The sequence below is a fragment of the Lissotriton helveticus genome, chromosome 3_1, assembly GCF_964261635.1.
Source record: "Lissotriton helveticus chromosome 3_1, aLisHel1.1, whole genome shotgun sequence".
Lineage (NCBI taxonomy): Eukaryota > Metazoa > Chordata > Amphibia > Caudata > Salamandridae > Lissotriton > Lissotriton helveticus.
The window spans coordinates 1,174,711,072-1,174,738,753 of NC_136061.1; the positions used below are offsets into that span (position 1 = coordinate 1,174,711,072).

At 44.6% G+C, this 27,682-nt stretch overlaps 1 protein-coding gene across 1 annotated transcript in view; it reads left to right on the forward strand.

The window, feature by feature from the left end:
* ACAD8 (acyl-CoA dehydrogenase family member 8) overlaps positions 1 to 27,682 on the forward strand; it is a 265,843-nt gene that overhangs the window by 106,831 nt on the left and 131,330 nt on the right. The window contains exons 3-4 of the mRNA XM_078681817.1: positions 3,419 to 3,588; positions 5,716 to 5,825. Of these exons, the coding sequence (XP_078537943.1) occupies positions 3,419 to 3,588; positions 5,716 to 5,825 (280 nt within the window). The remainder of the gene's footprint in view (positions 1 to 3,418; positions 3,589 to 5,715; positions 5,826 to 27,682) is intronic.

Genomic DNA, 27,682 nt, shown 5'->3' on the forward strand with positions numbered 1-27,682 from the left:
GAGACCCCCGCCTCGCACCGCAGCCGAAGCTGTCGACTCTGTGAATTGGCCCCCTCCTGGGAGAATCACCCAGACAAAGGAACGGGCACAAAGGGAAGATCGGAGTGGAGCGCGCGCCCCCCCCTGGGATGGTGCCGCGCCCCACAGATTGAAGAACCCTGTTTTAAGGAGTGATCACAAACCACTCACTAAAGTCTTATCTACCAAGGGAATGTATACAGCTTCTCCAAGGCTGGCTAGATTGTCTGTCAGGCTTTTTGACTATGACTATGAAGGTCAATATTTACTAGGTGTAAAAAATGTAGTCGCTGATTTCCTGAGCAGAATGCCGGTTTTGGTGCAGGAAAACAAATGTGAAATGAATGAGAAATCTTGGGTGGCAAGTATTCATGAGGAGAAGCATGGAATTTCAGTTGAAGAGTGGTTAAATGAACAAAGTAGAGACCAAACATTATGCACAGTGCGAGCCATGAAAGTGAATGGGTGGCTGATAAAGAAAAATGTGGAAAAATAAATATTACCTTACTGGGAAGTGAAGGATGAGCTGGCAGTTGAATAGGGAATGATTTTAAAAAGTGGCAAAGTAATCCTTTCCATAAAACTCAGACCAACAATTCTAGAATTATGCCACGAAGAACATTTGGGCATTTGCAAAACTAAGAGCAGGATCAAAAACTCATACAGGTGGCCTGGAGTGGATATGGCAACGGAGAGAATAGTGAGGGATTGCATACAATGCACAAACTCGGACAAGACCAAGGTCAGGTACTGACCCCCTCTCCACCCCATTTCATGCCGCAACATGCCATGGGAAAGAGTAGGATTAGATATCATGGGCCCAATAACAGAATAGGGGCAACAGGTATACGCCATTGTATTGATAGATCACTTCTCAGAATGGTCTGAGGTAGGTTTTGTCAACAAGACCGATACCCAGAGTGTGCTACAATTTATTGACAATGTATTCATAAAGGAAGGTCTTCCCAAATGCATTTTTGTAAGTGATAATGGCCCACAGTTTAAGTCAGAATTGTTTACTAATTACTTAAAAAGAAACAATATAACACACAAAACTACATCAGTGTACCACCCAGCTGGAAATGGCGCTGTAGAAAGATTTAACAGGGTCATTAAAGGTTTTATACAACTAGCCACTAACCATGAGCTAGTGAGGAGCAATGAAATTGACAAAACATTGTGGGCATACCGAATAACACCATGCAACAGCAGTGGTCATAGCCCATTCGAACTTATGAGAGGGAGGACACCTATGTCCAAGGACAATGTTGTTGGCAGACTGCAGCAAAAAGAGCTGAGTGGTCACCAGACACTGTCGGGTGCAGATTACAGAAAGCACAGTTAGAAAGTAAAACACGATATGACAAGAAACACGGATGCAAGCCTGTGCAGTTGTCAGTGGGAGAAACGATCCGCGTTAAAACCAGTGGGTTCATAGCCAAAGTAAGAAACAAATTCACACAACCCCTTGGGGTAGAAAAAGTATTTTGTAGCTCTGCCCTGTTGAGCGATGGCAAGGTGTGGCATTTCTCAAGGTCAGCCCCATCCAAACATGGGGTATCAGAAGGAGAGGAAAGGGGTGTGCACAGATCTGACCACTGCGGCGGGGGTGATTCTGGGAAGAGGATGACAATGGGGATGTTCCACAGAGCACCCAGAGTTAAGCCTCAACAGAACCAAAAGATTGTATACCAATCAGTGAAAGAAAAGAAATAGTAAAAACCAGATGTGGACGCAGGGTTGTTCCCCCGAGTAAACTAGATGACGTTGTTTGTAAATAACGACTTATTGCAACTTTTACTTTTCCAAGGAGGGAGATGTGTTGTATTTACAAATGTTATTTAAACGCTATGTGCATCCATCACATTGTGCGGCCTTATGTCCCTTCCTTCTTCCCGCTCCACCCCTCTCCCCGTCATCAGCTGAGCTTTCTGGAATGTTGACAGACGCCAGCTGATAACCATTTGTGATAAGACGTCTCCCCGTGCTCCCCGCCTGACCTCAGCTGTGTTGGCGATTCAAACTACAATAAAGCAGGCCACTTTAACTGCTTCAGCGTCTACTTTACATTTATAGGTACTACCAAGAGAACTCTAGTGGTATATCCAGCTATTCGTTGCCTTAAGGTTTGGCAGCGAAAAGAGGCCCAGCCAACGCCACGCTCCCTCGATGCATGTTTATGATGGGGCCAGGCCCCAACCCACAGTGAGTCCTCGCCGCCTCTCACTTGCCTCTAGAACCACAATAGGCGGTCATTCAAGTTCCTGGTGGCCGCCAGGTCACCTCAGGTGGCACTGTTCGAGCCCGGCCCCAGCAAGTTGAGTAAACCAGGGATCCGAGCCTCTGCCTGCTGCCGATCTAAACCCGGGCGGCACACCGTTACGCACTCCTGGTGATTCTTTTATTTATTTATTTATTTATTTCCACTACAGGTCTCTTCACAAAGTCTAGGCCCATTCTCAGCCCGCAGGGGGCCAGCCCCCGGATAGCACAGCGCGGCAGAGCTCTGACACGGCCACACCGCAGGATGCCACAGGCCATGCTGCCAGGACGGGCAGAAGCAGGCTGTACCTTCCCCTGTCAACCCGACCAGACGTATAGCCCAGGCCCTGGTCTGTTCGTGGCCCAGCAGGACTGGGCAGCCTCGGGGTTTAAGTAGCCCACGTAAGAGCACCCGCCCCAAACCCCTTCTTTAAAAACCAAACCTCAGTTTTTCCGTGTTCATTAGACTCCCAGCTCTGCTTCATAGGCCCACAACACATTCACCCCTCATAGTGTCCATCCCCTGCAGAAGAGGCCCGTATCCCACCCTGGGTACCCTGTCTATGGGGGAGATAGTTGAATCTCAATCGGGTGTCCCTCCCTCCTCGTTAATAAGATATTTCCAACTCACGGTTAAGGTTAGGCTTATTTAATTTCCAAATGTAGCTGAGAAAAAGGAGCCCAAGTCCAGCCTTCCTCCTATATGGACCACATGGAGAGCAGCCCGGATGAAGTCAAATGGTTTAGGTACCAATAACGAAACACGTGTTGGCTACAAGACTGACTGAAAGGAATACTGCATTTCTGGAGTGATTTAATTCTATGTGAAGATGGAGGAATAAAAAGACAAAGGAATACTACACCTTTTTTATACTGACATTTTGGATGTTGTGTTGTCCAGAGGTCTTAGAAATGTGTCCAAGTTGGGAGCTTTATCGTCACTAGATTTAAGGGTGCGGGTGGCCACTCTTTCCCTTGGAGCACCAGCGAAGTAATGACGAGTTACATGGGTATACTGAAAGGTTTACGCAATTGATACCCATGCCACTGATACCTATTCATGTAAAAAAAAAACGTAAGTTGCGCAGAATGTGTTCTTAAGCATCCAGCGCTGAGGGTTTACTTGCGTCACCCACAGGAGGTGTTCCCCGTGGAGACCATGCGGAAGGCAGCACAGCTGGGCTTTGGAGGGATCTACGTGCGACCTGAGGTGGGGGGATCGGGACTGACGCGACTGGACACCTCCATCATCTTCGAGGCCCTGTCGACTGGCTGCACCAGCACCACAGCTTACATCAGCATTCATAAGTGAGTGTATGTGCATCACAGGCTCATCCCTACCCATGCTGCATATATGTGCTCAGGGCGTAAATCATAAGGCATTTGGTTCACGTTGTACAAGTACGCCTAGTGTGAATTGTGTGGCTCCAGAAAGGACATTGATGTGGAATAATTTGTGCTCTTCTTTTGAAAGGTTGGAGTTAACTTAATTTTCGGCAATAGAGAAATACTTCTCATTCAAAGAGTGAATTCGTGTTTGTATTATAGCCAAATAAAATGTATATCACTAAAGAACCAAATACTTTAATTCATAGAATCAAAAGTGTGACTTTCTTCGCAGTGCCATTTCCCCATTTATGCTCCTTGACTCTTCTCACATTCTGTGCCGAGCTAGACTGCACTGTCTTTGCAATGCTTCATTGTGCTGCCAACTTGGTTTCTGAAAAGACTAGATGTCAGGGTGATTCATACTGCACCGTGCACTTGGTCTGCGTGGCACATCTTGTGCTACTCTGCGCAGTACCAAGGCGCTATTTGGTCAAAGGGTGGTGATTAGTCAGCTCCAGAGTTAGTGCATCTGTGTTACTGCACTTAATGTAAACCTGTGTCCCCTTAGTACACCTCACAATACAAGTGTACTAGTGTTCATAGTATATTGGAAGAAGGCTTGCACCTGCTCGCACACAGGCAGGAAAAATTCGAGACTGATTTTTTTGTTTGTTTTGTTTTGTTATAAAGCCACACTAGTATGCACTACTAGACTCCTTTTACTCGTCCTGATGGTACTCATCACATCGCCTTTAGGATGAGAAGTGAGTTCACGCTAATAGCATTTGAACAGGTGACGTTCATTGTACACACAGATTATTTACAAGAACGTTAACTGACTAGTGGAGGTATTTGGACAACGTATTGTATATGGTAGTGCACATAGACCATGACCCATATTGACATTTGCATGCAAGTACACTGTCGACACTAGGTATCCTGAATTCCCAAGTGTAAATGCAGTAGGATATCATTCACAAGGGAAAAGTGCATTGTGTTCTTGCACTAAGTGCCTATTTCAACAGTTGCAAGTGCTTGAATGATCATTTCCACACTTGACTGAGAACCCTGCAGTGCTTCGTTATTCAAGAGTGGATATGGGTGCGCGGTGCTATCTACATTATGAGTGAGCTCAAGTGTCCCACTCTGTGTACCAGCATAGCCAGCAAAGTGAAAGTGAAGTATGGGGCGCTTTAACCCCCAAAAAAGCATTTGTTTATCAAGGTGACATACAAATGTTTTTCTTTTTTTGTAAAAGCGCCCCATGCTGCACGTTCACTTTAATGACGGCCACACCCCTTTATTTAGGTGTGACTGGTCTAAAGAAAGATGCGCGGCCACCATTAAAGTGAAAGCGCGGTATGGGCCACTTTTACGAAAGAAAAAAAGCTCTTTTTGTGTGAAGTTGGCCCAATAGAAATGTAAAAGGGGGCACAGTGCTGAAACCCTAGCGCAGGTCCCAGAGGCAAGGCTGGCACCCTTGCAAGAAAGCCCTTTGTGCATGTAATAGGGGAACCTCATTAAAGTAAATAGTGTTCACAGACTGTAGCTACAATAGACTGTGTAACAACACAAGTAAAAAGTCCAGTCCTTATGGGAGGTTACAAATGCAGACAAGGCGGTACTAAGGAGGGACTACTAAGCCTATACATGAATCAAATGCAACTATTTAGAAACTACTGTAACAGGAGCCAATTGAAAAGATGGGTGGAAAATGGGTGGAGCTTCAAGTCCATACCTGAATACAGCATGCCTCGCATAGCAGCTCATGCGCTGCCCAGGCGCATGCGCTGCCCAGGCTTGACCAAAAAAAGCGCTCCAGCAGACCATAAAACAGGCCCACAACCAAACCAAAAAACGTCACACACTGGTCTTACAGGCAACAAGCACTGCCTGATTACCCTATCTGCCTGTCCAACCCTGAGAAACGTAGCCGCTAAAAACCTAAGAAACGAGCCCGCATATTCTTAACACCACTCGGGCAGTTGCCTATGTAACACATGCATTTAATAGCCCTGTTTCAGGCTTCTGCAGTTTATAGAAGACCTACTCTGGCTTTGGCTTTCACTGTCTCTGTTTTTCCCTTACCACTCTTTCTCTCTACAGCATGTGTGTTTGGATGATCGATCGCTTCGGAAACGAGGAGCAAAGACACCGGTTTTGCCCGTCCCTCTGTAGCATGCAGAAGTTTGCGTCCTACTGTCTAACAGAGCCAGGTACTTATGTTTGGTGCTGGTGAATAGTAGAGGAGTGCAGCTTGTCGTGGAAGGATAGTGAAGGAAATATGTTCATTTCATGTTTTTTCTTAAAGGACAGCCATTTCCCCCAAAGTTGGACCTTCACAGTATATTTTCTGTTGAAATTATTATAGCTTTTTAAAAACTGTACAGTCAAGATCATATCTTTTTGGATGTGCATCACAATTTTTGTGTGTGTGTGCCTCAGTGCGCGTCTCAGTACCGAAAGTTACTTAACTGTACGTGTCTTTAGATAAGTATAAATGGGAATTTCTGTGGTTTTTAGATTGGTAAAATGTCAACCTAATTATAACCTCCCAAGTAATTGGGCCAGGGTCATCTTTGGCACCCAGGGAACCCTATCTAACAAAATCCAGATAATGAATGGCTTGCGGCAGGGCTGCGTCCTAGCCCCACTGTTATTTTCCTTATTTTTATCAGATCTACCCAACATATTGAGTAGAGCAGGTGGGGTAAGTCCTAAGATTGGCGAAACTCATATATCTTGTCTGTTATATGGAGATGACTAGATGATAATGAACATGACAGAGCGGGGCTTGCAAAAAAAACTGGATATTTTTCATGAATATTGCCTAAAAAAAGGCCTCACGGTCAACTTAGAAAAGACCAAAATAATGGTACTGGGGAAAACAAGTCCTTCCTGTATTGGAAATTGGGAGAGGTTAGAGTGGAAGAAGTGGAGAGATATAAATATTTGAGCATGTGGTTCAACAATAATTTAAATTGGAAGGACCAGATACAGGCACTCAAATCAAAGGCGCTTGCTTCAGTATGGGGCCTTAAACAATTTAAGCAAAAATATGGAGGTCCCTCTCTGCACCAATTTTATTGGCTTTTTTGTATTTTTTTTTTCAAACTTTATTTTTATCATTTTGCATACATTGGTACCAGTACAAAGTCATACAGTGTGATGTTCGAGTTTCCAAAATCATAGAGTCCGGATGCAATAACCACTCCGCATAGAGCAGACAAACCCTCTTCAACGGATGAGTATCTTCATCCCTCTTCACTGGTACATTATCATGTCCTCTAAAAAAAAGGTGTTCCATAAGATAGGACATTGCTAGCACGAACATGGCATCATTTAACATCGTATTGGCCACAGCCACAATGTAAGCTTCCTGTACTCACAAATGAACCACACCAAAACATAGCACATAAATAATACAACTGCCATTGTCAGGTTATGAAGATCCCGTCAGAATTTGGGAGCATGGGCTCTTCATTCAGGGCAACTCAGTAAGTTCCTCATTCCCCATATTCCCTTGCCTTACAGACCCGGTAGAGCCATCTCCTTCTGTTTGTAACAAATAGTTCTGTAATGGACCCCAGATATGTTTCGGTCTAGAGGCAAGTGGCACCAATTCTGCATATACAGCCGCCTGCTCCTGACAATAAACAAGATCTCTTATCCACTCTTTAAATTTCGGAGCCCTCCCCCGTCCCCACCTACAAGCCAACCTACGCTTTGCCAATAACAAAGCAATATCCCAAAATCTTCTACTGTGCTTGGGTATGTGTGCAGTATACCCCAGGAGCATCATCAAGGGATCCCTCTCCATCGTAATTCCTAGCATCCGCTCCAATGCCACGTGTATCTGTGCCCAATATTCCCCAATAGCTGGGCACTCCCATGCCAAGTGCAAGAAGCCTGCCCCTTCTCTGTGACATCTCTCACATCTATCATTGTCCGATATGTGGTAAATAAATAAATAATACCTCTATTTTTGAATGGATAAATGAATAACAGATAGCTCAATAAATAAGAGTCAAGATTCGAGGTAGTAGGAGTTTTGCAGGTTTATTACAGCATAAAGGACAGGAACAGGACAACCTGCACAGGAATAGGATGGCAGGGCCTGACAGGGGGGCCCCGACAGGACTAGCGTGGCCCGGCAGCTGCCGGGGCTGGATCTGGGATGAGCGCGCTAACATTTAATAACAATACACGATCATATATACTAAAACAGTTGCATTACAATACATACGATAGGCGGAGCAGTGGGTGTGGTCAATAGCAGTCGCGAAAGATAAGGGTGAAAGTAGGTGTAACAGGGGCGTATACATAGACATGTGATGCAAACGTAACAGAATATGTCATAAATGGGGCGGAAACATGGAGGGGGCTACCTAAGGAGCCGGGACCTCTGACCTAATGGTGCGCGCAAACTGGCAATGACGTGTTACTAGGAGAAGCTGGGGGCTACGAACTCTGTGCTAGGAGCAGAGACTGAAGTCTGGAGAGTCAGGGCGACATGTACCTAAGCAGTATCTAGTATCTGATGTTTAGAGAACATGTTGATAGAATCCAAAAGTTATCGGGGTAAAGGCGAACAGACTCTAAGACTGGAGCATGCATTATTCTACATGTAGTGCGTGATGAAGAATATTAAATGACCATTAAATGCAGTATTTCTCTTACTTGAAGACGTAAAGGCTAGACTATGACGGAAACTATTGATGCGATTCAGTAGCTTAGGAATGCAGAGAAGGAGGGCTGGACTGATAACTAGAATCATAACATACTCTCGGCAGACTCAGAGGCAGAGCCAGGCTGAACCGGGCACTGCAAGGCAGGAAGTAAGTGAAGGGTCAGGAACACAGGTGGGGGCTGTATCGCTCCTCAGCGAGGCTCAGGAGACAGAAGCTGAATCTGGTGTCCAGGCCCTTTTGAGGCCTAGAAACGGGGACTTTACAATGGAATAACGTGCACACTGAGAAACGTGGCAACGTAGCTTTACATAGGCCTGATATTCGTAGTATTCACGAGAACTGGAAACTGGCATACTAGAAGTGGGCACAAATATAATTGCGTCTTTAATCGAACATGGTGAATACATATGCATATCAATCATGCACACATAACATATGATGGAGGACGCGTAGGGACACAGAACATGGCAAAATTTACTTTTCCACATTCCCTCCTTGTCACTACGTTTCCATCAGGAAACATCAATATTCATGATACCATCTATCATTTCATACAGTATCATTTGCTCGTCTCGAATTTTCTTGGAACGGGATTTAAAACGGGACTTGGGACTAGGAATACAAGAGGTAGCACAAATGCCGCAAATCGCAGGGCCACATTGTATACAGAGGCAGCAACTGAATATGATCGCTACTGCAATACCTAGAAAGGACAAGACTTTCCATCCCCAAGCGGAAATTATGTTCCAGAACCAACCGGACCATGTCCAGGTGCCTGGATCTTGGTGTAACAGATGGGCAATTTTATGGAGTCTGGTTATAGCTGAATAAACAGACGGCGCGTTATTAGGAATGAAAATGCAGCAACTAGATCCGATGACTCTACAGGCCCCGCCCCTATCGGCCAGTATGACGTCAAGGACGAGACGATTCTGTAAAACGACAAATCTCATAGCAGATTGCTCTTCAGTTAAGTTACCTAGAGCAGAGGCAGTCTCATTTACTACAGCTTCAAGGGTTCTGGTTAACCTACGGATTAGCTTACTGTTCTGGATAGGTCCTATAAAGAAGAAGAAACCTCTATTGAAATCTGTATACTGTTCTAGAGCAGTTTCAGTATAATCGACAATGGGGGACTCGATCTCCCTTCTATGTCTAAGGTGTACTAGATGTGTGTTTCTGTGATAATCAGATGGGGCTAGGAAAACTGGTGGCAGTAGGAAGGCAATGTAACAGGTTCCCTCCCAATCGAGGGGCAGACGAACATATGCGGTCTGACCACAAATAAAATAAGAATGACGTGAAGCTTTGAAAATAGATTTCCCACTGTCACTATACTTGACAATAGTAGTACAATCGCTGTGTCCTACATGTACGGAACCATTATTTCTAACACATAATTCGCCTTTGACTGGTAGTACTGAAATAGCAGGTAAGTCTGGAGTGGAATCAGACTGAACATTCAGGACCATGAAATTCGAAGAATAATTACCTAAATTGTAAACTTCGTTTTCTAGATCTAACCCTGTTCTGTGGGGAAGACCTTGCTTGTCTGGGAAACATGTACTGTTAAGAAAAGACATATCTGTTGAGGATGACGTTAACGTGGACCATGCTCCACACGAACCATTATGTGAAAATGGATAAGGAAAGAGTGGCAGAACTCCCTTCGGGGTCTGGAAAGGGGGGAGTCGACCACACACCCAACAATTAGTGGCATTGCTGGTCTGGTGTGAATAATGTAACATGCGGATAAAAGAATTGTTACGCATAGCGAGGCGGTAAGAGAGTTCATGAGGAGGCAGATCACTAAACGTGTGCTCTATTGTAGCATTAGAGGACTTATTTACATGAGAAACTGGAAAATACAAGTAAAATGCATAACTGGTGCAGGAAATCATAATGCTGAGAAATAATATGAAACTTAGAAAAACGATACATCGGATTGAGTTTTGACTAACTCTCTCACTATGGGGGTCTATTTTATACATGTCAGGAACCGGTCTAACCGTTTCACCTAGGGGAGGACTTAGACAATCAAACTGGCTGACTTATTTTACTAGACCTTAACTTAAGTTTATACTCCTGTTGCGGAGTTTTCTCTAACAGGGAGGGTGCAGTATCATTGTCTTTTGCGGGACAGTCCTTAAGAATAGTACTTTGGCAGTCCTTTAAATCCTCGGAAATGTTCTTTGAAATTGGTTTCAATCCATAAAACCTTTTGATATGCGAAAGATGCACCCAGCCTTTGCGTCCCTCCAACTTCACGGCTGTACGGGTGGCCAGGAGGACCTGTCGGGGCTCCTTCCAGCGAGGCTCCAGCGGACTTGAACGATCGAAATTTCGCACTAGGACCATGAATCCGGGAACGATTTCATGCGGTGCCACCTCGGTATTGTCTGGAAATGCGGCGGCAACCTGTGAACGACAAGAGTTGAGGGCAGACATCAAGGAAGCTAGGTAATCTGTCAGCATATTACTTGAAACATCGGTAATACTTCGGGGTCTAGGAGTACCCCACATGTTAGGGGGGCGGCCGAAAACGACCTCATACGGGGACAGACCTGATCTGGAATGTGCGACCATGCGCATATAGAACAGGGCGACCGGCAGAGCTATGAGCCAGTCCACACCTTTCTCTTGACAAACTTTTGCAATTCGAATTTTCAGGGTCTGATTATGTCTCTCTACGAGACCGGCTGCTTCTGGATGGCGTACACAATGGAACTTCCACTGGTACCCTAACAAAAGGGAAACGTGTTTCATTAGCTCGGATGAGAATGGCTGGCCGTTGTCAGAATATACGACTCTAGGGAGTCCATAACGGGGGAAGAACTCACGAACCAACTGCTTGGCAGTGGTCGCGGCTGTGTAATCTGGAACTGGATATGCCTCTGTCCACCTGGACAAAGCGCATACAACTACAAGGACATACTTGAAACCTCGACATCGCTCCATCTGAATGTAATCCATTTGGAGGACTTCAAAAGGGTGGTCAGGAGGTTGGAATCCACCTTGTTCCACCGGGACACTTTTACCTGGATTAAACTGGCAACATATCATACAGGTACGGACTTTCTGCTTGGCTGCAGCTCGTAAATGCTTGTTGAACCAAATGTTCTGGATACTATCTAACATAGCTTTTTCTCCTAAATGTGCTGGACTATGTGCGGTATTGATAATGACTTGAACCATGGAGTCGGGGAGAAACCATGTGGCTCTACCCTTCGTTACCCATCCCTGATCTGTCTGGACCCCTCCTTGTTCGGACCATTTCTTGATTTCATCGGGAGTAGCATGTAACTGTATATCTATGACATCTTGAGTAGGGTCCTTAACTGTCATACATGTAGTCGGATCTGGAGTGTGTGTCAGTGTCATGTTAACTGGAATGTCTGGTGTCTGTGCTGTAAGCTTGGCTGTGCGATCTGCTAGATCATTACCTTGAGAAATAGTGTCAGTAACTTTCGTATGTGCTTTGCACTTCATGATAGCAATGGATGTCGGTAAGTGTATTGCATCTAACAGAGCTTGAATAAGGAGACCATGCTGAATCTTGGTTCCATGAGAAGTCATGAAACCTCTCTCCTGCCAGAGCACTCCGAAGTCGTGTACGACTCCAAATGCGTAACGTGAATCTGTGTAAACATTAACTTTCAGGTTCTTGGCGTGAATGCAGGCTTGAGTCAGAGCAACTAGCTCTGCTGCTTGAGCAGACAGGGTGTCAATACGGTGTGTCTCAATAACTTCAGTGTCTGTAGTCACTGCATACGCGGCTACTAGTTCTCCTGTACTTGTTCTCATACATGAACCATCCACATAAAGTGTCAGGTCGGGATCTGGTAATGGAATATCTGTCAGATCTTGTCTTGGCTTTGTCATGATGTTAACTACTTCCACGCAGTCGTGTGTGGCAGAATTCGAAGTAACTGATGGTAACAATGTAGCAGGATTTAAAACGTTGCAGCGTCTGATTTCTATGTGTGGCTGGAACAGTGTCAGTTCATAACCTGTTAAACGTGCAATTGTCAAGTGCTGAGTTTGTGTTCGGTTTAAAAGAACTTCCACGGAGTGTGGAACTTGTACTGTCAGGGAGTGTCCTAATACTATGGAATCACTTTGTCTGATAGCTAATGCTGTGGCTGCAACTGACTTGAGGCACGCAGGCAGAGCCTGGGCTACAGGATCTAGTGTGCTCGAAAAATAAGCACAGGGCTTGTATTGTCCTGCTTGATCTTGTGTGAGAACAGATAATGCTGTACCTTCGCGCTCAGTGACGAAAAGTGTAAAAGGCTTACTGTAGTTCGGCGTTGCTAGAACTGGGGCTTGACATAGGGCTTTCTTTAACTCATTAAAACTAAGTGTATGTTCAGATGTCCAAGGGAGGACAGTCGATACGGCTGCCTCCTGTGTCGTTAACTGTATCAGTGGTTTAGCTAGAAATGCATACTGAGGAATCCATTGTCTGCAATAAGAAGTAAGGCCAATAAAAGCACGTACCTCCTTCTGGGTCTTGGGCTGAGGAAGACTCGCTATTAACTGGATACGGTCGGGTGTCAACTGCCTACCCCTCTTGGACAGTAAGTGTCCTAAGTAGACCACTTGCTGGACACAGAATTGAAGCTTAGAAGGGGACACCTTGTGTCCCATCTCGGCTAGGAAATACAAGACTGTAAGGGATGCTCGCTCGCAAGCACGTTCAGAACGGGCTGTGATCAGTAGATCATCGACATACTGGAGTAGGGCAGTGTCAGTTGGCATGTGAATGTTGTCTAGTTGTCTCTCAAGTGCTTGACTGTAAATACTAGGACTTTCTGTGAAACCTTGAGGAGCTCGTGTGAACATATAGCTCCTTCCATTTAAACAAAATCCGAAAAGAAACTGGCTGTCTGGATGAATGGGGACACTGAAAAACGCGTTCTTGAGGTCTATGACCGTAAAAAATGAGGCTTCGGAATCAATGGCTGTCAATAGGGAAGAGATATCTGGGACAACTGGGTACTGGGGAATAATGCATTTATTAAGTTCTCGAAGGTCAATCACTAAACGATATACTGGAGGTGCATTTGGATCAGTACGTTTCATGACAGGAATGATCGGAGAATTACATACATTGGATTCAGTTTCTACAACTACTCCTTGAGCGATGAGCTCGTCAATAATTTTGGATAAGGCTGCTACAGCCTCAGGTGGCAATCTGTACTGCCTGATTCGTGGTAACACTACACCTGGCTTGAGAGTCACACGATGGGGTGTGATTTGCATATAACCAACATCAGTTGGACCTTGCGCCCATAGATGCTGCGGAACATTGGACAATCTGGGATCAAAATCTCGTAATACATAGTGACCCTTGAAGTCGCGTAGGAACAATCGTATTCCCTCTGGGGAACAGCATATAACTGCACCTAACTCTTTCAGTGTCTTAATGCCTAATAGATTTTCTGGACATGACTTAGTAAGTAACAGATCAGTAGTGCGGGACAATGGACCTACTTCTAGAGTAACTGGCTTTGATATTTCATTTACAATAGGTTTTCCTGAAAATCCAAGGGAAACATTTCTAGAGCCTGAGAGCGGAGCCCCTGGAACTTCGGCGTGACTTATAGTGGTCCTACTTGCCCCTGTATCAATCAGAAACGTTCTGTCTTTCCCTAATACTTGACTGTGGACATAGGGACCTTCTTGATCTACAGGTATCTCGATGAGAGGCAAGCCTACCTCCCTCTCTAGGCTGTTTCATGAGTATGGCTGATACTCCGGATACTCGGACTGTGCATACTGGTACATCTGCTGTGTAACATGCTGTGTTGCAGCGATAGGCTGCGGTGCTGGAACTGTCTGTGGTGCATTCTGTGGCTGAGAAGTCTGTGAAACTTGTTCTTGTCTAGGCGGACGTGGTCTTTCTTTAGTCTTACCGGTAGCTATGTTGTGTTTCAGAACTGCACACTCGTTTATAAAATGACCTGGCTGTTTACAATAATTGCAGTTTCCTTTAACGGGAGCTGCAGGATGACTGGCTTGATTTGGTCCCCTCTTCTGACTGTCTTGAGGAACAGATTGTGCAACTAGTACTTTCATTTTCGTGTCTTTCATACGTTTTCTCTCGTGATCTTGCTCTTCTCTGATTCTATTCTGGTGATATTGAAGCATCTGTAACATTTGGGACGGGGTATTAGCTTGCCAGGTACTTTCGACTTTCAAAACTCGATTCTTAACTTGTGGACTTGAATTCTCGACTAGTTTAGTAACAAAAAGATGAGGGTATGACTCGCTACTCGTCTTGAGGCCACTGTTTATAATAAAACATTTTTCAAATCTAGAGTAAAAATCACTAATATCTTCGTCTTGTTTCTGTTTACATGCTGAGATTGCATCCCAGTCTTCCTTTTTAGTTGCTAATAGTCTGGGCAAAACTTGTATTAATAGTTCAGGTAATTCTTTACATTTATCTCCAAGACCGGTACCTGGTACTCGTGCCTTATCTTCAGCTTCTAGAACTGCCCAATCGATCTTTTTCTCTCCCACCTCCCATTCTTTTTCCTTGAGTTTCTCATATACCCCTGCGGGCAACAAGACTTTTAACATTTTAATAATATCTGGATACGTGTATTCTCCCATACGGAGCATGTCTTTTAATTCTCGGTGGAACCCTGCTGGATCTTTATCATGACAGGGAATTAACTTTTTCATCTCTAAGAGTTCCATCTTTGTGATAGGGGTGTAAACAAACACTCGTTGCATTTCACCACCCTCTGTCTTAACTGGATGCACTTCTCGTAACGGATTCTGTCTGTCTATGTAAAAGGGTTTACTTTCTGGAGGTGAGACATGAACAAAATGTGGGTTCAGAAACGTTCTGTATTTGTGGCGCTGTTCTAGAATGACACTAATCAAATCGGTACCTAAACCTTTCCATTTGTACTGGAGTAACTCGTTCAGGACATCGTGTAACGGACCTGGATCAGAATGTTGACCCTCATACAAAGTAATGAGGTGCTGGATCATATACATACCCACCAGTCGTTGCTCGGCTGGGGGCAATTTCAGAAACATTTGTGCCACTATTTCGTCTGGAAAAGTGGTAGAATCAGTAATCCATCGGACTGCTGATCGGACTAGTTCTTGTTCATGCATGGTACTTAACTTACTGTAACCGATTCGTGAATTCAGAATGTGATCGGTAGCTTGAAATACTTGTTCTAGGGAACCTGGTTCTGGTGCTGGATGATGTAAAACTGACTTGTGTTCTAGGCGCAAATGGCGATCTGGAAATTTAGATTTTCCTACATACGCTATTCTGGCGGGATTCTCGTCGTCTACCTCTTCAGTAGAAGAGTCATTTTCTTTCTCGTTTACTTGTGCTGCTTTACGTTGGTCGTGTAACTTTATTATTTCTTTACGGATTTTCTTGTACATACTCTCTATACTACTGATAGTCTTGTGCTTACCCTCGGCTATATTATCACTCCACCTTGTCAGGATTTTCATTTCGGCCTGATCTTTAGTCGGGGAATCTTGTTCTTTTATTAGACAATTAATCAGGAACTTTAATAACATGAGCTGGATCTCAGCTTTCCTTTGAGACATGACTTCACTAATACTTTCTGGATCATCCCCTGTACGGATGAAACGATATATTCTGTCTAGATCTTCCTTCATATTCGGTAAAGTGACTAGATACTCGGTCACCTTTCTCACGCGTAATGAATATAAAACCATATTATCCTCGCCTGGGACTGGATCATAGCCACATTCATTAAGGGCTTTTCTTATTTCTGCAACAGACTGATATCTGGGCGTACGCTGTGACGCTTGTGCATGTAATTCGGCTAACGTTAAACGCTTGTGTGGCGGCGGGGTTCCAGGAGGACCTCCCCCTGCGGCCCCTAAACTAGAGTCGTCTACTGATGCTCTTCGTCCTGGCAGAGTGGGAAATGGAAATGCAGGCTGGACTTGTATGGCGGGCTGGACCGGGGGTACCGTAACAGGTACTCCGGTGTCTGGAGGAGCGGGAAGTGCCTGATTTACAGGGACTGGCGGAGCAGGAACAGGATTTGCATATTCTGGGACTGTGTCGTCCAAATAGGACGAAATGAAAATATCAGCTGCGGTCGGTTTGTGACGTAGCTTGAGCGGAACTAGTGGTGGCGGGAAATTACTGGATGCCTCCGGGGTCGCTTTTGGCAAGCCCTCGGCAAGAAGAGGATACATTACCTTAATAAGAGCATGCTTCTGTCTGTCTGACTGTTCGGTTTTAACTCGTTCACCAATCTCGATTAGTTCCCTTTCCTGGGCTCGTTCCAAGGATTCTCTACTTAGTTCTGACTTTCTGATTTCTTTTTCGGTTCTTCTATGAGATTCTTTGCGCCATAACTCGATGGCATCTTTCTGTGACTGTCTGGCTTTCTTTTTCCATAATGCTTCTTCTACTCTCATGATGCACTCGGCATCCCATGTACCCGATACGGGCCATCTATACTTTTCTTCTAACTGTTTGGTATACTCTACCCATAAATCTAGATATAGTATGGCACTTATGCCATGCTTTTGATACATAAAATGACCTGGACTGTCCCTAGGCGGGACAGGAACTGCTTCTTCTAGCAGACCCTTTCTAGTTTTTAACTGACGTAATCTCGAAAAGAGGGACATTGCAAACTTGAATCTGAACACAATACAATACACGAGGAACAATAACAATTGAGAAAACAATTCAGGCATACCACGACATTGAAAATACATTGAATAACATTATGAAGCAACAGTTCGGACAGAATACTACCTGGAACACTGAGAACAGAAACACATGAATTTCTCGAGAACGGAACAGACTAGAATTACTGGATGCGCTGCTGAAACAGCACGGAACATACCGGTCCCATAAAGGGACGCATCAAGACCCGTATCCACCTAGGTGAACACTTCGTTTCAGATCTGCGTACCCAGACCCATCGGACCAGAGACAATTTAGATTGACCCTGTCTAGATACTACCCCAGCAACGGTACTCACCGGGCAGCAAGAACGGAAGGCCTCGGACTGGACTGGACTGCTTCGACGCCGGACGGACGAACTTCGGACTTCTGTTACGGGTGGGCCTCCGGATACCTCGGACCTTGGACTCTCGGCTTGGGCTCTGGTCGGGACTCGCCGCGTTCCTCCACCGTCTCGTCTGGATGCTGGACCGCCTCCTCCGTCTCCTCCGTGGGCCTGAGGGATACTTAAAGCAGAAATATCTGCCGGTGCGCAGAAGAGTTCCGTCACGACTGCAGAGGGTCAGGGGGTCGGCGTGGCTTCACCGACGCGTGGGGAAAGGGCAAGTCCCTATTCGGGCGCCATTATGTGGTAAATAAATAAATAATACCTCTATTTTTGAATGGATAAATGAATAACAGATAGCTCAATAAATAAGAGTCAAGATTCGAGGTAGTAGGAGTTTTGCAGGTTTATTACAGCATAAAGGACAGGAACAGGACAACCTGCACAGGAATAGGATGGCAGGGCCTGACAGGGGGGCCCCGACAGGACTAGCGTGGCCCGGCAGCTGCCGGGGCTGGATCTGGGATGAGCACGCTAACATTTAATAACAATACACGATCATATATACTAAAACAGTTGCATTACAATACATACGATAGGCGGAGCAGTGGGTGTGGTCAATAGCAGTCGCGAAAGATAAGGGTGAAAGTAGGTGTAACAGGGGCGTATACATAGACATGTGATGCAAACGTAACAGAATATGTCATAAATGGGGCGGAAACATGGAGGGGGCTACCTAAGGAGCCGGGACCTCTGACCTAATGGTGCGCGCAAACTGGCAATGACGTGTTACTAGGAGAAGCTGGGGGCTACGAACTCTGTGCTAGGAGCAGAGACTGAAGTCTGGAGAGTCAGGGCGACATGTACCTAAGCAGTATCTAGTATCTGATGTTTAGAGAACATGTTGATAGAATCCAAAAGTTATCGGGGTAAAGGCGAACAGACTCTAAGACTGGAGCATGCATTATTCTACATGTAGTGCGTGATGAAGAATATTAAATGACCATTAAATGCAGTATTTCTCTTACTTGAAGACGTAAAGGCTAGACTATGATGGAAACTATTGATGCGATTCAGTAGCTTAGGAATGCAGAGAAGGAGGGCTGGACTGATAACTAGAATCATAACATACTCTCGGCAGACTCAGAGGCAGAGCCAGGCTGAACCGGGCACTGCAAGGCAGGAAGTAAGTGAAGGGTCAGGAACACAGGTGGGGGCTGTATCGCTCCTCAGCGAGGCTCAGGAGACAGAAGCTGAATCTGGTGTCCAGGCCCTTTTGAGGCCTAGAAACGGGGACTTTACAATGGAATAACGTGCACACTGAGAAACGTGGCAACGTAGCTTTACATAGGCCTGATATTCGTAGTATTCACGAGAACTGGAAACTGGCATACTAGAAGTGGGCACAAATATAATTGCGTCTTTAATCGAACATGGTGAATACATATGCATATCAATCATGCACACATAACATATGATGGAGGACGCGTAGGGACACAGAACATGGCAAAATTTACTTTTCCACATTCCCTCCTTGTCACTACGTTTCCATCAGGAAACATCAATATTCATGATACCATCTATCATTTCATACAGTATCATTTGCTCGTCTCGAATTTTCTTGGAACGGGATTTAAAACGGGACTTGGGACTAGGAATACAAGAGGTAGCACAAATGCCGCAAATCGCAGGGCCACATTGTATACAGAGGCAGCAACTGAATATGATCGCTACTGCAATACCTAGAAAGGACAAGACTTTCCATCCCCAAGCGGAAATTATGTTCCAGAACCAACCGGACCATGTCCAGGTGCCTGGATCTTGGTGTAACAGATGGGCAATTTTATGGAGTCTGGTTATAGCTGAATTAACAGACGGCGCGTTATTAGGAATGAAAATGCAGCAACTAGATCCGATGACTCTACAGGCCCCGCCCCTATCGGCCAGTATGACGTCAAGGACGAGACGATTCTGTAAAACGACAAATCTCATAGCAGATTGCTCTTCAGTTAAGTTACCTAGAGCAGAGGCAGTCTCATTTACTACAGCTTCAAGGGTTCTGGTTAACCTACGGATTAGCTTACTGTTCTGGATAGGTCCTATAAAGAAGAAGAAACCTCTATTGAAATCTGTATACTGTTCTAGAGCAGTTTCAGTATAATCGACAATGGGGGACTCGATCTCCCTTCTATGTCTATTTATTTATTGGAACCATCGTTGGCAAAATTTATTAGAGTTATAGCCTGAAATAATTTGTTTGAGTCTGAGAAATGAGTATAATTCCAATTGACTTTATTTGACAAAAGACAAGCTAGCCCTCCTTTCGCACGGCCTCTTGTAGAAGGAGTAGCATTACTCTCCAACACATAATAATCTTTTAAAACCGGAAGGTTCCCTACCACCCAGGTTTCCTGTAAGCAGATAATGTCTGCCTCTAAAGAGTAGAAGAATGACAATTTTTCAGCACTCTGGATTAATCCAGCAGTGTTCCATGATATTATTTTTAGGTTATCGTTAAAAATCCGAATTTAATCTAGATGTAAAACCGGATTTATCTGACAGAATGGCAGGCAACCAACTCCACTCCAAATCGGCATCATTTACCTTAATTTGTTTTATAGGAAGCGGATTATTTACTATCACCTGTCGCTTATTATTTGATACACATATTTTTAGCTCTTCAGTCGTTACAGGAAGACTACCTGAGGGATATGAGTTAGTGCCCTGACAAATTAACATTTTTTGGCGTTTTTGACTTTCTATTTTAATCGGAATAAAAGGATCGACATCAATTCCTCTTTTTTGAAAATCTTCTGCCCAATGTAAGATATGATTTATTACCAATTTAGAATATAATTTTACACGTGCTATCTTTCCATTTTCCGAATTTATTAGTGTTACAACATCTATAGCTGCCGATTGAATTAGTTTTAAGCTTTCTATTTCATGAAAGCAATTAACTAAAGCAGATCTATTTAAAATAAGGTCCGGGCCAAAAATAGGTATAAAATCGAGGAATAGTGTGTCTAAGTTTTCTCTAATTTTAGACACTGTCTTAGATGTAATTGCAGATGCAACTAATTCTGAAAAAGGAGTAGCCAAGGGATTAAGAGATGCTTTTGGATTAGAATCAGGGAGTGAAATTAAATTTTGATCATTAGTTAATTTGATCTGATCCTCAGTATATTGTTGGTTTGTATGAGTTAGTAGTTCTAGTTGTAATACTGTGGGAATCACCTTTGGACTTTCCACATGCTCATGGGATGAATTTAAGTCCACATCCACAGGGATGGAATTATTCAAAGAAAGATCTTTATCATTATCAAAAGTAATTATCCTTTGCCTTTTTTTGTAAAATCTACGATTTGGTTTTCTTTTTTTACAACGTTGTTTTTTTATACTATTATTTCGGATTTTTTCTCTTTTAGCGGAGAAACTTTATCTGCAAGAACTGGAAGGTTTTGTATTTCTTTATTTGTTTGGGAAATAAAAATAGGAAAAATCGGAGGTAAAATGTTAGACTCATTATCCTCCGTAAGTGGAAATACCTTGATCTCCTGGCTAATAGAGGCAACACAATTATTATTAATTGGATTCTCATTCCTGCAGGTAAGAGTTTTAGTAAGAACTGCAGGATCAGTATTAGTTTTAACCAGGGGCTCAGACATAAAAGGTACATCAAAAAGTGTTTTGTCCTTTATTTCCTTATTTTCTTCCTTACTTAACTTTTTAGGAGGAGTGGTTACTTTTGAATTAATGACATCATCCAATCCTGTATTGTGATTCAATAGAGCCTTTAAGATCAAAGTTACTGTCTCGAATACATTATCTGACCTATTAACCAATTTTTCCAAAAGCTGTAAAATTGATGAAATAAGCCGCTCTAAAGAGGTTAAAGAATTAGATATTACATTATCTTCTCGTGTGTAAAAACTTTGGCAGTCTTTATTTTGGACATGAGTAGGACTAGGGAATAAGTTCATTTCATGGGTGGAGAACTCAGAATTTTTTGGAGGTGTACTGCTAAAAAGATGTAGCACAGGAGTAGCTGCAATATTCTGCTGAGTAATAGAGTTTTGGGCTTTAATTGGGCCTCTCTGGGACTCAAAGTTTATATCAGGAAGAGTATAGTCCTCTGGGCGAATATGTAACGAGGTAGAAGGAGCAGTATACATTTTTTGATCATCCTTAAAAAAAGGGAAAGAACTATGGACTACTGCTACAACATTAGTTGCCAATTTTTGAACTTCTGAATGAAGAGAAAGATCTTCTTCTTGGTTCTTATAAAATATGTCTTCAGAATGGGATAGGGCAATAATACCTGATATAGTACTGTCTCTTTTAGTGACAGAGGAGTCTCTCACCTGTTCTTTAAAGCTAGTATTAATATTTTCAGTGGGGGCCCCTTCTCGATCTACTTTATCTTTACCCTTATCCCATAAGGAGTATAATTGGCATGTACTTTTTACCTGTAGGGCTGGCCCATTTCTATTGCGCAAAGGGTTTGATTTGGTTTTGGAGCAAGCTCTACCGACTACTACTCTTCCAGATCTTAATTTCTTAGTAGTCATTTTGTTTAAAAGGGCAGTAGACAATAAGACCTTACAAATGGACAATTATTAGCAAGATGTGGAAAGAAGAGAATAACTAAAAATACAAGAGAAACACAATATAGTCCAATAGTGAACAGGATATACCAGACACTCGATCAATCTCAAGAAATGAAAGACTAAAGGGAAGTGGCCCAGCCCAGCCTCTATCGGTCTTCTGTCGGTCACAGTCTGTCCCGCCCTTGTCCCGGGCTTCTCCCGGCGCCCTCCCGCGCGCTCCCGCGCTGCGGGACTCTTTGACTGCAGATAAACTAAATGGGCTGTAGAGGGAGGAGCCTGCAGGGAGAGCGTCCCAGCTGTTCACAATTGGGAGTGGTTGCTGGCGCTCCTGGGACTGGTAGTCCTGCGCTAGCAACGCGCTCGCAGCCCTGCAAAAGCGAGCTCCCTCGGCGATGTCAGGTAAAGACTTTCAGAGTCCGCCTCACACGAAGCGGGACCCGCGCAGCGGGTTCCGCGAGCAGTGTTTCCAAAGAGCAAGGAAAAGTTCTGATGAACGCTAAGTCCAGCGTTTAGCACAGCAGCAAAGTAGAAGAATCATACTGACTAATGAACCTGACCTTCTTAGTCTAACAGAAACATGGTTAAATGAATCATCAACACCCATCCTAGACATACTAGTACCCCCAAACGATCACATCACTAGACTAGATAGAACTGATAGGCGGGGTGGTGGTATTGCCTGCATACATCGGAACAACCTCTCTGTGAACCGCTCCAACTCCCCGGTTCTCTCCTCATGTGAATACTTCTGTTTAGACATCAATAACAATAGCAAGCCAAAATGCTCACTACCTTCATTTTACTACCCTCCAGGAAACAACCTCACCTTCATCGAACACGTCATGGATGTCCTAGCAATAAATGATGACCCAGAGGTTAATATCCTCAAAGCTTTCCTATCCGACCTTAACCTGTCCCAAATCTGTGACTGCCCCACCCATGAAAAAGGCTCAACCCTCGATCTAGTAATCTCCAAAGCGGACGCCACCCAGCTTGAATTGATCCTCCCCTCTGACTGGTCTGACCATCACATCATAACTTTCCATATCAATGAAACAGTTAAACGTCTCTCTGTTTAACCCACAAGAACGAAAATCTGGAAGAGGAACCTAAGAGAAATCAGTCCCGTAGCACTCTCAATCACTAGTCCCATCTTCATGCTCCCACGGGTAGGGTTATACGAGGTACAGGATCTAACTAATCATTACTTCCACTCTATGAATATGGTATTAGACAATCTAGCTCCCCTACAACTGAAAAGAGTCACCACAAAAGAGTCAAAACCCTGGTATGATGGCAGGCTAAATGATGACCGAAGATCACTAAGAGTAATTGAACGACAGTGGAGAGTGGCACCATCCTCTGACCACCTCAAGTTACTAATAAGCACGAGAAACTCCTATTACAGAAAGATTAGACGCTCAAAAGCTGACTTTTTCAGTAAACAACTAGACCAAGCGAAGAATCGTCCCAAAAGGCTATTTGAACTAATCAAGCCTCAATCTAAGGGTGTCTCCCACTCCCCCAAGTTAATCCAGACGCACTGCCCAATTGCGAAGAATTTGCTTCCTTTTTCACAACGAAAACAGAAAACATTAAAATAGACCTGCTTAATGATCCATTGTCCCATACCAACCCACACATGATCTCCTCAATGATCCCGCTTGTGACCACGCTTAGTTGTTCCGCAAAGTTCGACCTTAAAAACAACGCATCCTGGGCCTCCTTCAACACCTACAGCGAAGATACTATCCTAAAGACTCTCACGGCCCTGAATCCCTCCAATCACTTAACAGACCCTTTCCCAGCAAACTACTTAAAAGACTTCCTTCCAATGCTAGTGCCTTTATGGACTAGGATTATAAACACATCTCTTCTGCAAGGAACCATCCCAGACATTCTTAAAGCAGGTCAGGTATCCCCCATCTTAAAGAAACCATCGGCGGACCCGTCAGACTTAAATAACTATTGCCCAATATCCAACTTCCCCACACTGGCCAAACTTTTAGAAAAATGTGTTCATTCGCAGCTTAGCAACCACATAGATCACTTCAACCTGCTCGTCCATTTCCAATCAGGTTTCCGTGCATGGCACAGTACCGAATCGGCCATGACTTACATAAAAGACGACGCATTAAAAATCCTGGACCAAAACAAGGCCTGGTTACTAATCCTGCTTGACCTATCCTCAGCCTTCGACACCATCAAACACGACAACCTATTAGACCTCTTGAAACACAGAATGGGTCTATCTGGACCGGTCCTAAACTGGTTTACTTCCTTCCTTTATAACAGATAACAAAGATTCAAGATCAATCAATCTTTATCCGAGCCCACTACAGTCACTTTAGAAGTACCTCAGGGATCATCCCTCTCCCGACACTTTTCAACCTGTTTATGGAACCACTCACCGAGCTTCTCAGCTCCTCACATGTCCACTATCACATGTATGCAGACGACACACAACTCTACATAAAGATCCATTCACCTGAGGACATCCAATCCCTCAACTCAGCGCTCCTGAAAACACAGACCTGGCTGACCAAAAACCACTCAAAACTAAATACCCTCAAAACCAAATTCCTCTTAATCGCCCCCCTCCCAGCCAATCAACCATCATTCGTGAGTGGATGAAGCACATAACAGCACTCAACGCGCTACATATCATTATCGACTCTGCAAAATCCCTAGGAATATCTCTGGATAAAATAAGAAATATGCAAAAACACATCAGCGCTGCGACTAAAGGAGCACATTTTCAAATGAATACCCTGAGAAGACTGAAACCCTTCCTACCCGCTAACAACTTCAAACAGTCAGTTCAGGCTCTAGTAATCCCCAGAGTGGAGTATGGGAGTGTTGCTCTCTGTGACCTTCCTAGATCGATGACGGCCCCGCTAAGACCCTCAATTAACGCAGCCGCTAGACTCATCACAGGCTCCAAAAGAAACTGTCACATCTCCCCTGACCTTCGTGCCCTCAACTGGCTAACTTTTGAGGCCAGAATCCACTTGAAAATTGCCGGTATGACACTTAAGGCATTGCATCACAAAGCCCCGAGATACCTAGGGGAGAAATTGGTGCTTTCTGGTGGTAACAGAACTACCAGGAGCTTAATCTTCTACTGAAACCACAACGATTTACCAAGAAGAAAATATACAACCAAACCTTCTCAGGAATGGCTCCCAGGATCTGGATTGCCTTGCCCCCAGAAACGAGATCGAACCCATCTGTGTCATGTTTCAAACAAGCATTTACAATGCAACGGTTTCGCCTCAGTGTCGATCCGCGCGAGACCAGTGCACCCCGGGGTGCACTAGTGCACCAGTGCACCCCGGGGTGCACCAGTGCACCAGTGCACCCCGGGGTGCACTAGTGCACCAGTGCACCCCGGGGTGCACTAGTGCACCATTGCAGCTCCAGTGCTTCAATGCACCAGCTCACCGACAGGGGTGGGAACGGACAGCGGGAGGGGGGGCGGGAACGGGCACACATAGACAGCGGGAGGGGGGGGCAGGAAAGGCACGGACAGCGGGAGGGGGGCGGGAAAGGACAGCGGGAGGGGGGACGAGAACACGAACAGCGGGAGAGGGGGGGGCAGGAACGGGAACACGGACAGCGAGAGGGAGGGCGGCGGGAACGGCCACAATCAAAAGCACTCACCTGGACTTCCGGCGGCAGTCGGCCGCGGAATGACCAAAAGAAACATGGACGAGCAAAAAAATAAACCCCGCCCACCGCCGCAATGACGTGCTAAAAGGGGCTGGATGAGAAAAAATCTCAGGAACGCCCACGAGTCGCCTCGCAGAATGACGGACGCCTCTGTTTTCCAATGGCTAGCCTCCATTTATGGAGCTAGCCAATGGGAAACAGAGGCGGGACAAACATCCATACTGTAACTCAAAAGATTTCGCCCTGCGCCGAAAAGCTGCGCGGCGCAGCTTTCTACGAGGCGAAACCTAAAAAGAAGTGAAATCGATTCTACTGGCCACATTCACTTGTACTATTGAAACATCTGTGTATATGTTTGCTAGTCTGTAATTGCTACTATTTCTGTATTATTCTAACCTGTGAGAAGTTGGCCTGGCATATGCTGTCCACTAGTTATAGTGGGCACCTTGCACCAGTCCAAACAACCCTTATTGATGATAGGTTTAAAGACAACCTTTATTGAAAGCTATGGAGAGCAGCCTTCAGGCTGAGTCTTGAAGGAGTGTAAAGCAGCTTGGTTTACCAGATTATAACCTCTTGAATGTCTAAATGAAAGGAGAACCACACAAGGTATATATAAAATATATGCATTTATTACTAAACACTCTCTAGTAATCTCTTTGAGATTTCTCTTTTGAGATAATCTCTTTGAGATTACAGAGCAAGGTATACAATTTAAACACAATAGAACTTCAGTAAATAGCACAACATAAAATAGGCCCCAGGGGGAGACCAAACCATATAAGAAAGTGGTATAAGACCCACGAATTGACTAGACACAAGGCCTAGAGCAAGGAACCACCCAAGGTAGTGACACAGGGGACCCACGGGAAACGTGTGCAGTGTGAGAACACAGCCGCGAGCTCCGTTAGCTTCTTTTTTTTTAAACATATTTTATTGATTTTATACATCAATATCGCATGTAAGAGAAGGCATCATGTTGGCATATTATTTGTACGTCACACATCGTATGCGGTTACATCACTTGTACAGCAAATCCCTGCATTGTCCCTGGGGACCTCATAAATGTCTCTATTAACAGTGCGTTGTTTCTTGTGTATAATATGGCAGGTTTATACTTGCAAGCCAGTTTACAACATCACGACTCGTACGCACTCTTCAGGAATCAGGCAGTATACACCATTTTAAATTGGTAAAATCAAGTATATACGTTTGGTATTTTACATCTAACTTACCATAACAAACTCCCCCACCCCTCCCTTCCGCCGCTAGCTCGATAACTACTTCCCCGTTTTGATGTATACACATGCTCATACCACGGTCCAGTACACATAGTGTCTGTGCGGATTCCTACTGTCGTCCCAGCCCGTACTGTAATAAGTACGTTGACATTGTATGTATGTGTAATTACAGCTTTCAATATGGGAGTTGGGTGGGTGCAACTATATCTTTTCAATACGATTGTATGTCAGTCGCCCCATATTCCTCCAACAGTGCATTCCAAGCCATAGATATCGGTGTTTCCTGTAACCCCCTGTGTTCTTCTCTTTGTAAATCAGCCCTCTCCGCTTTACCCCACCTGACCATTTCCGCATGCCAGACATGCAAGGATGGCGCCCTCTTGGCTTTCCATCGAGTTGTAATGTTCCTTTTGGCTAATAGAAGCGCAAGATTAGCGAACTTATGAGTTGGGTTACCCTTCTTCCCTCTTGGCCCCAGCCCCAATATACAATATTCCATTAAATCGTTGTTGCGCACTGGAGCTATGTCCTTTAATATCTGACACACAGATGCCCAGTAGTGCCCTAATCTCGGACAGTTCCACACCATATATATCAGTCCCGCATCGAGGGCACAGGAGCGCGGGCACGCATCCCCTGTTCCCGGGAACATGGTGCTCCGTCTACGTGGGGTCAAATAGGCTCTGGGTACCAGCATTAATTGGATGAATTTAAATTTGGGATTACGTAACACCTTTTTGGGGATTCCAAGTATGATATCCCACTCCCTGTCTGAGAGTGCGCGACCCACATCTCTCTCCCATTTTACACGAAGTGGC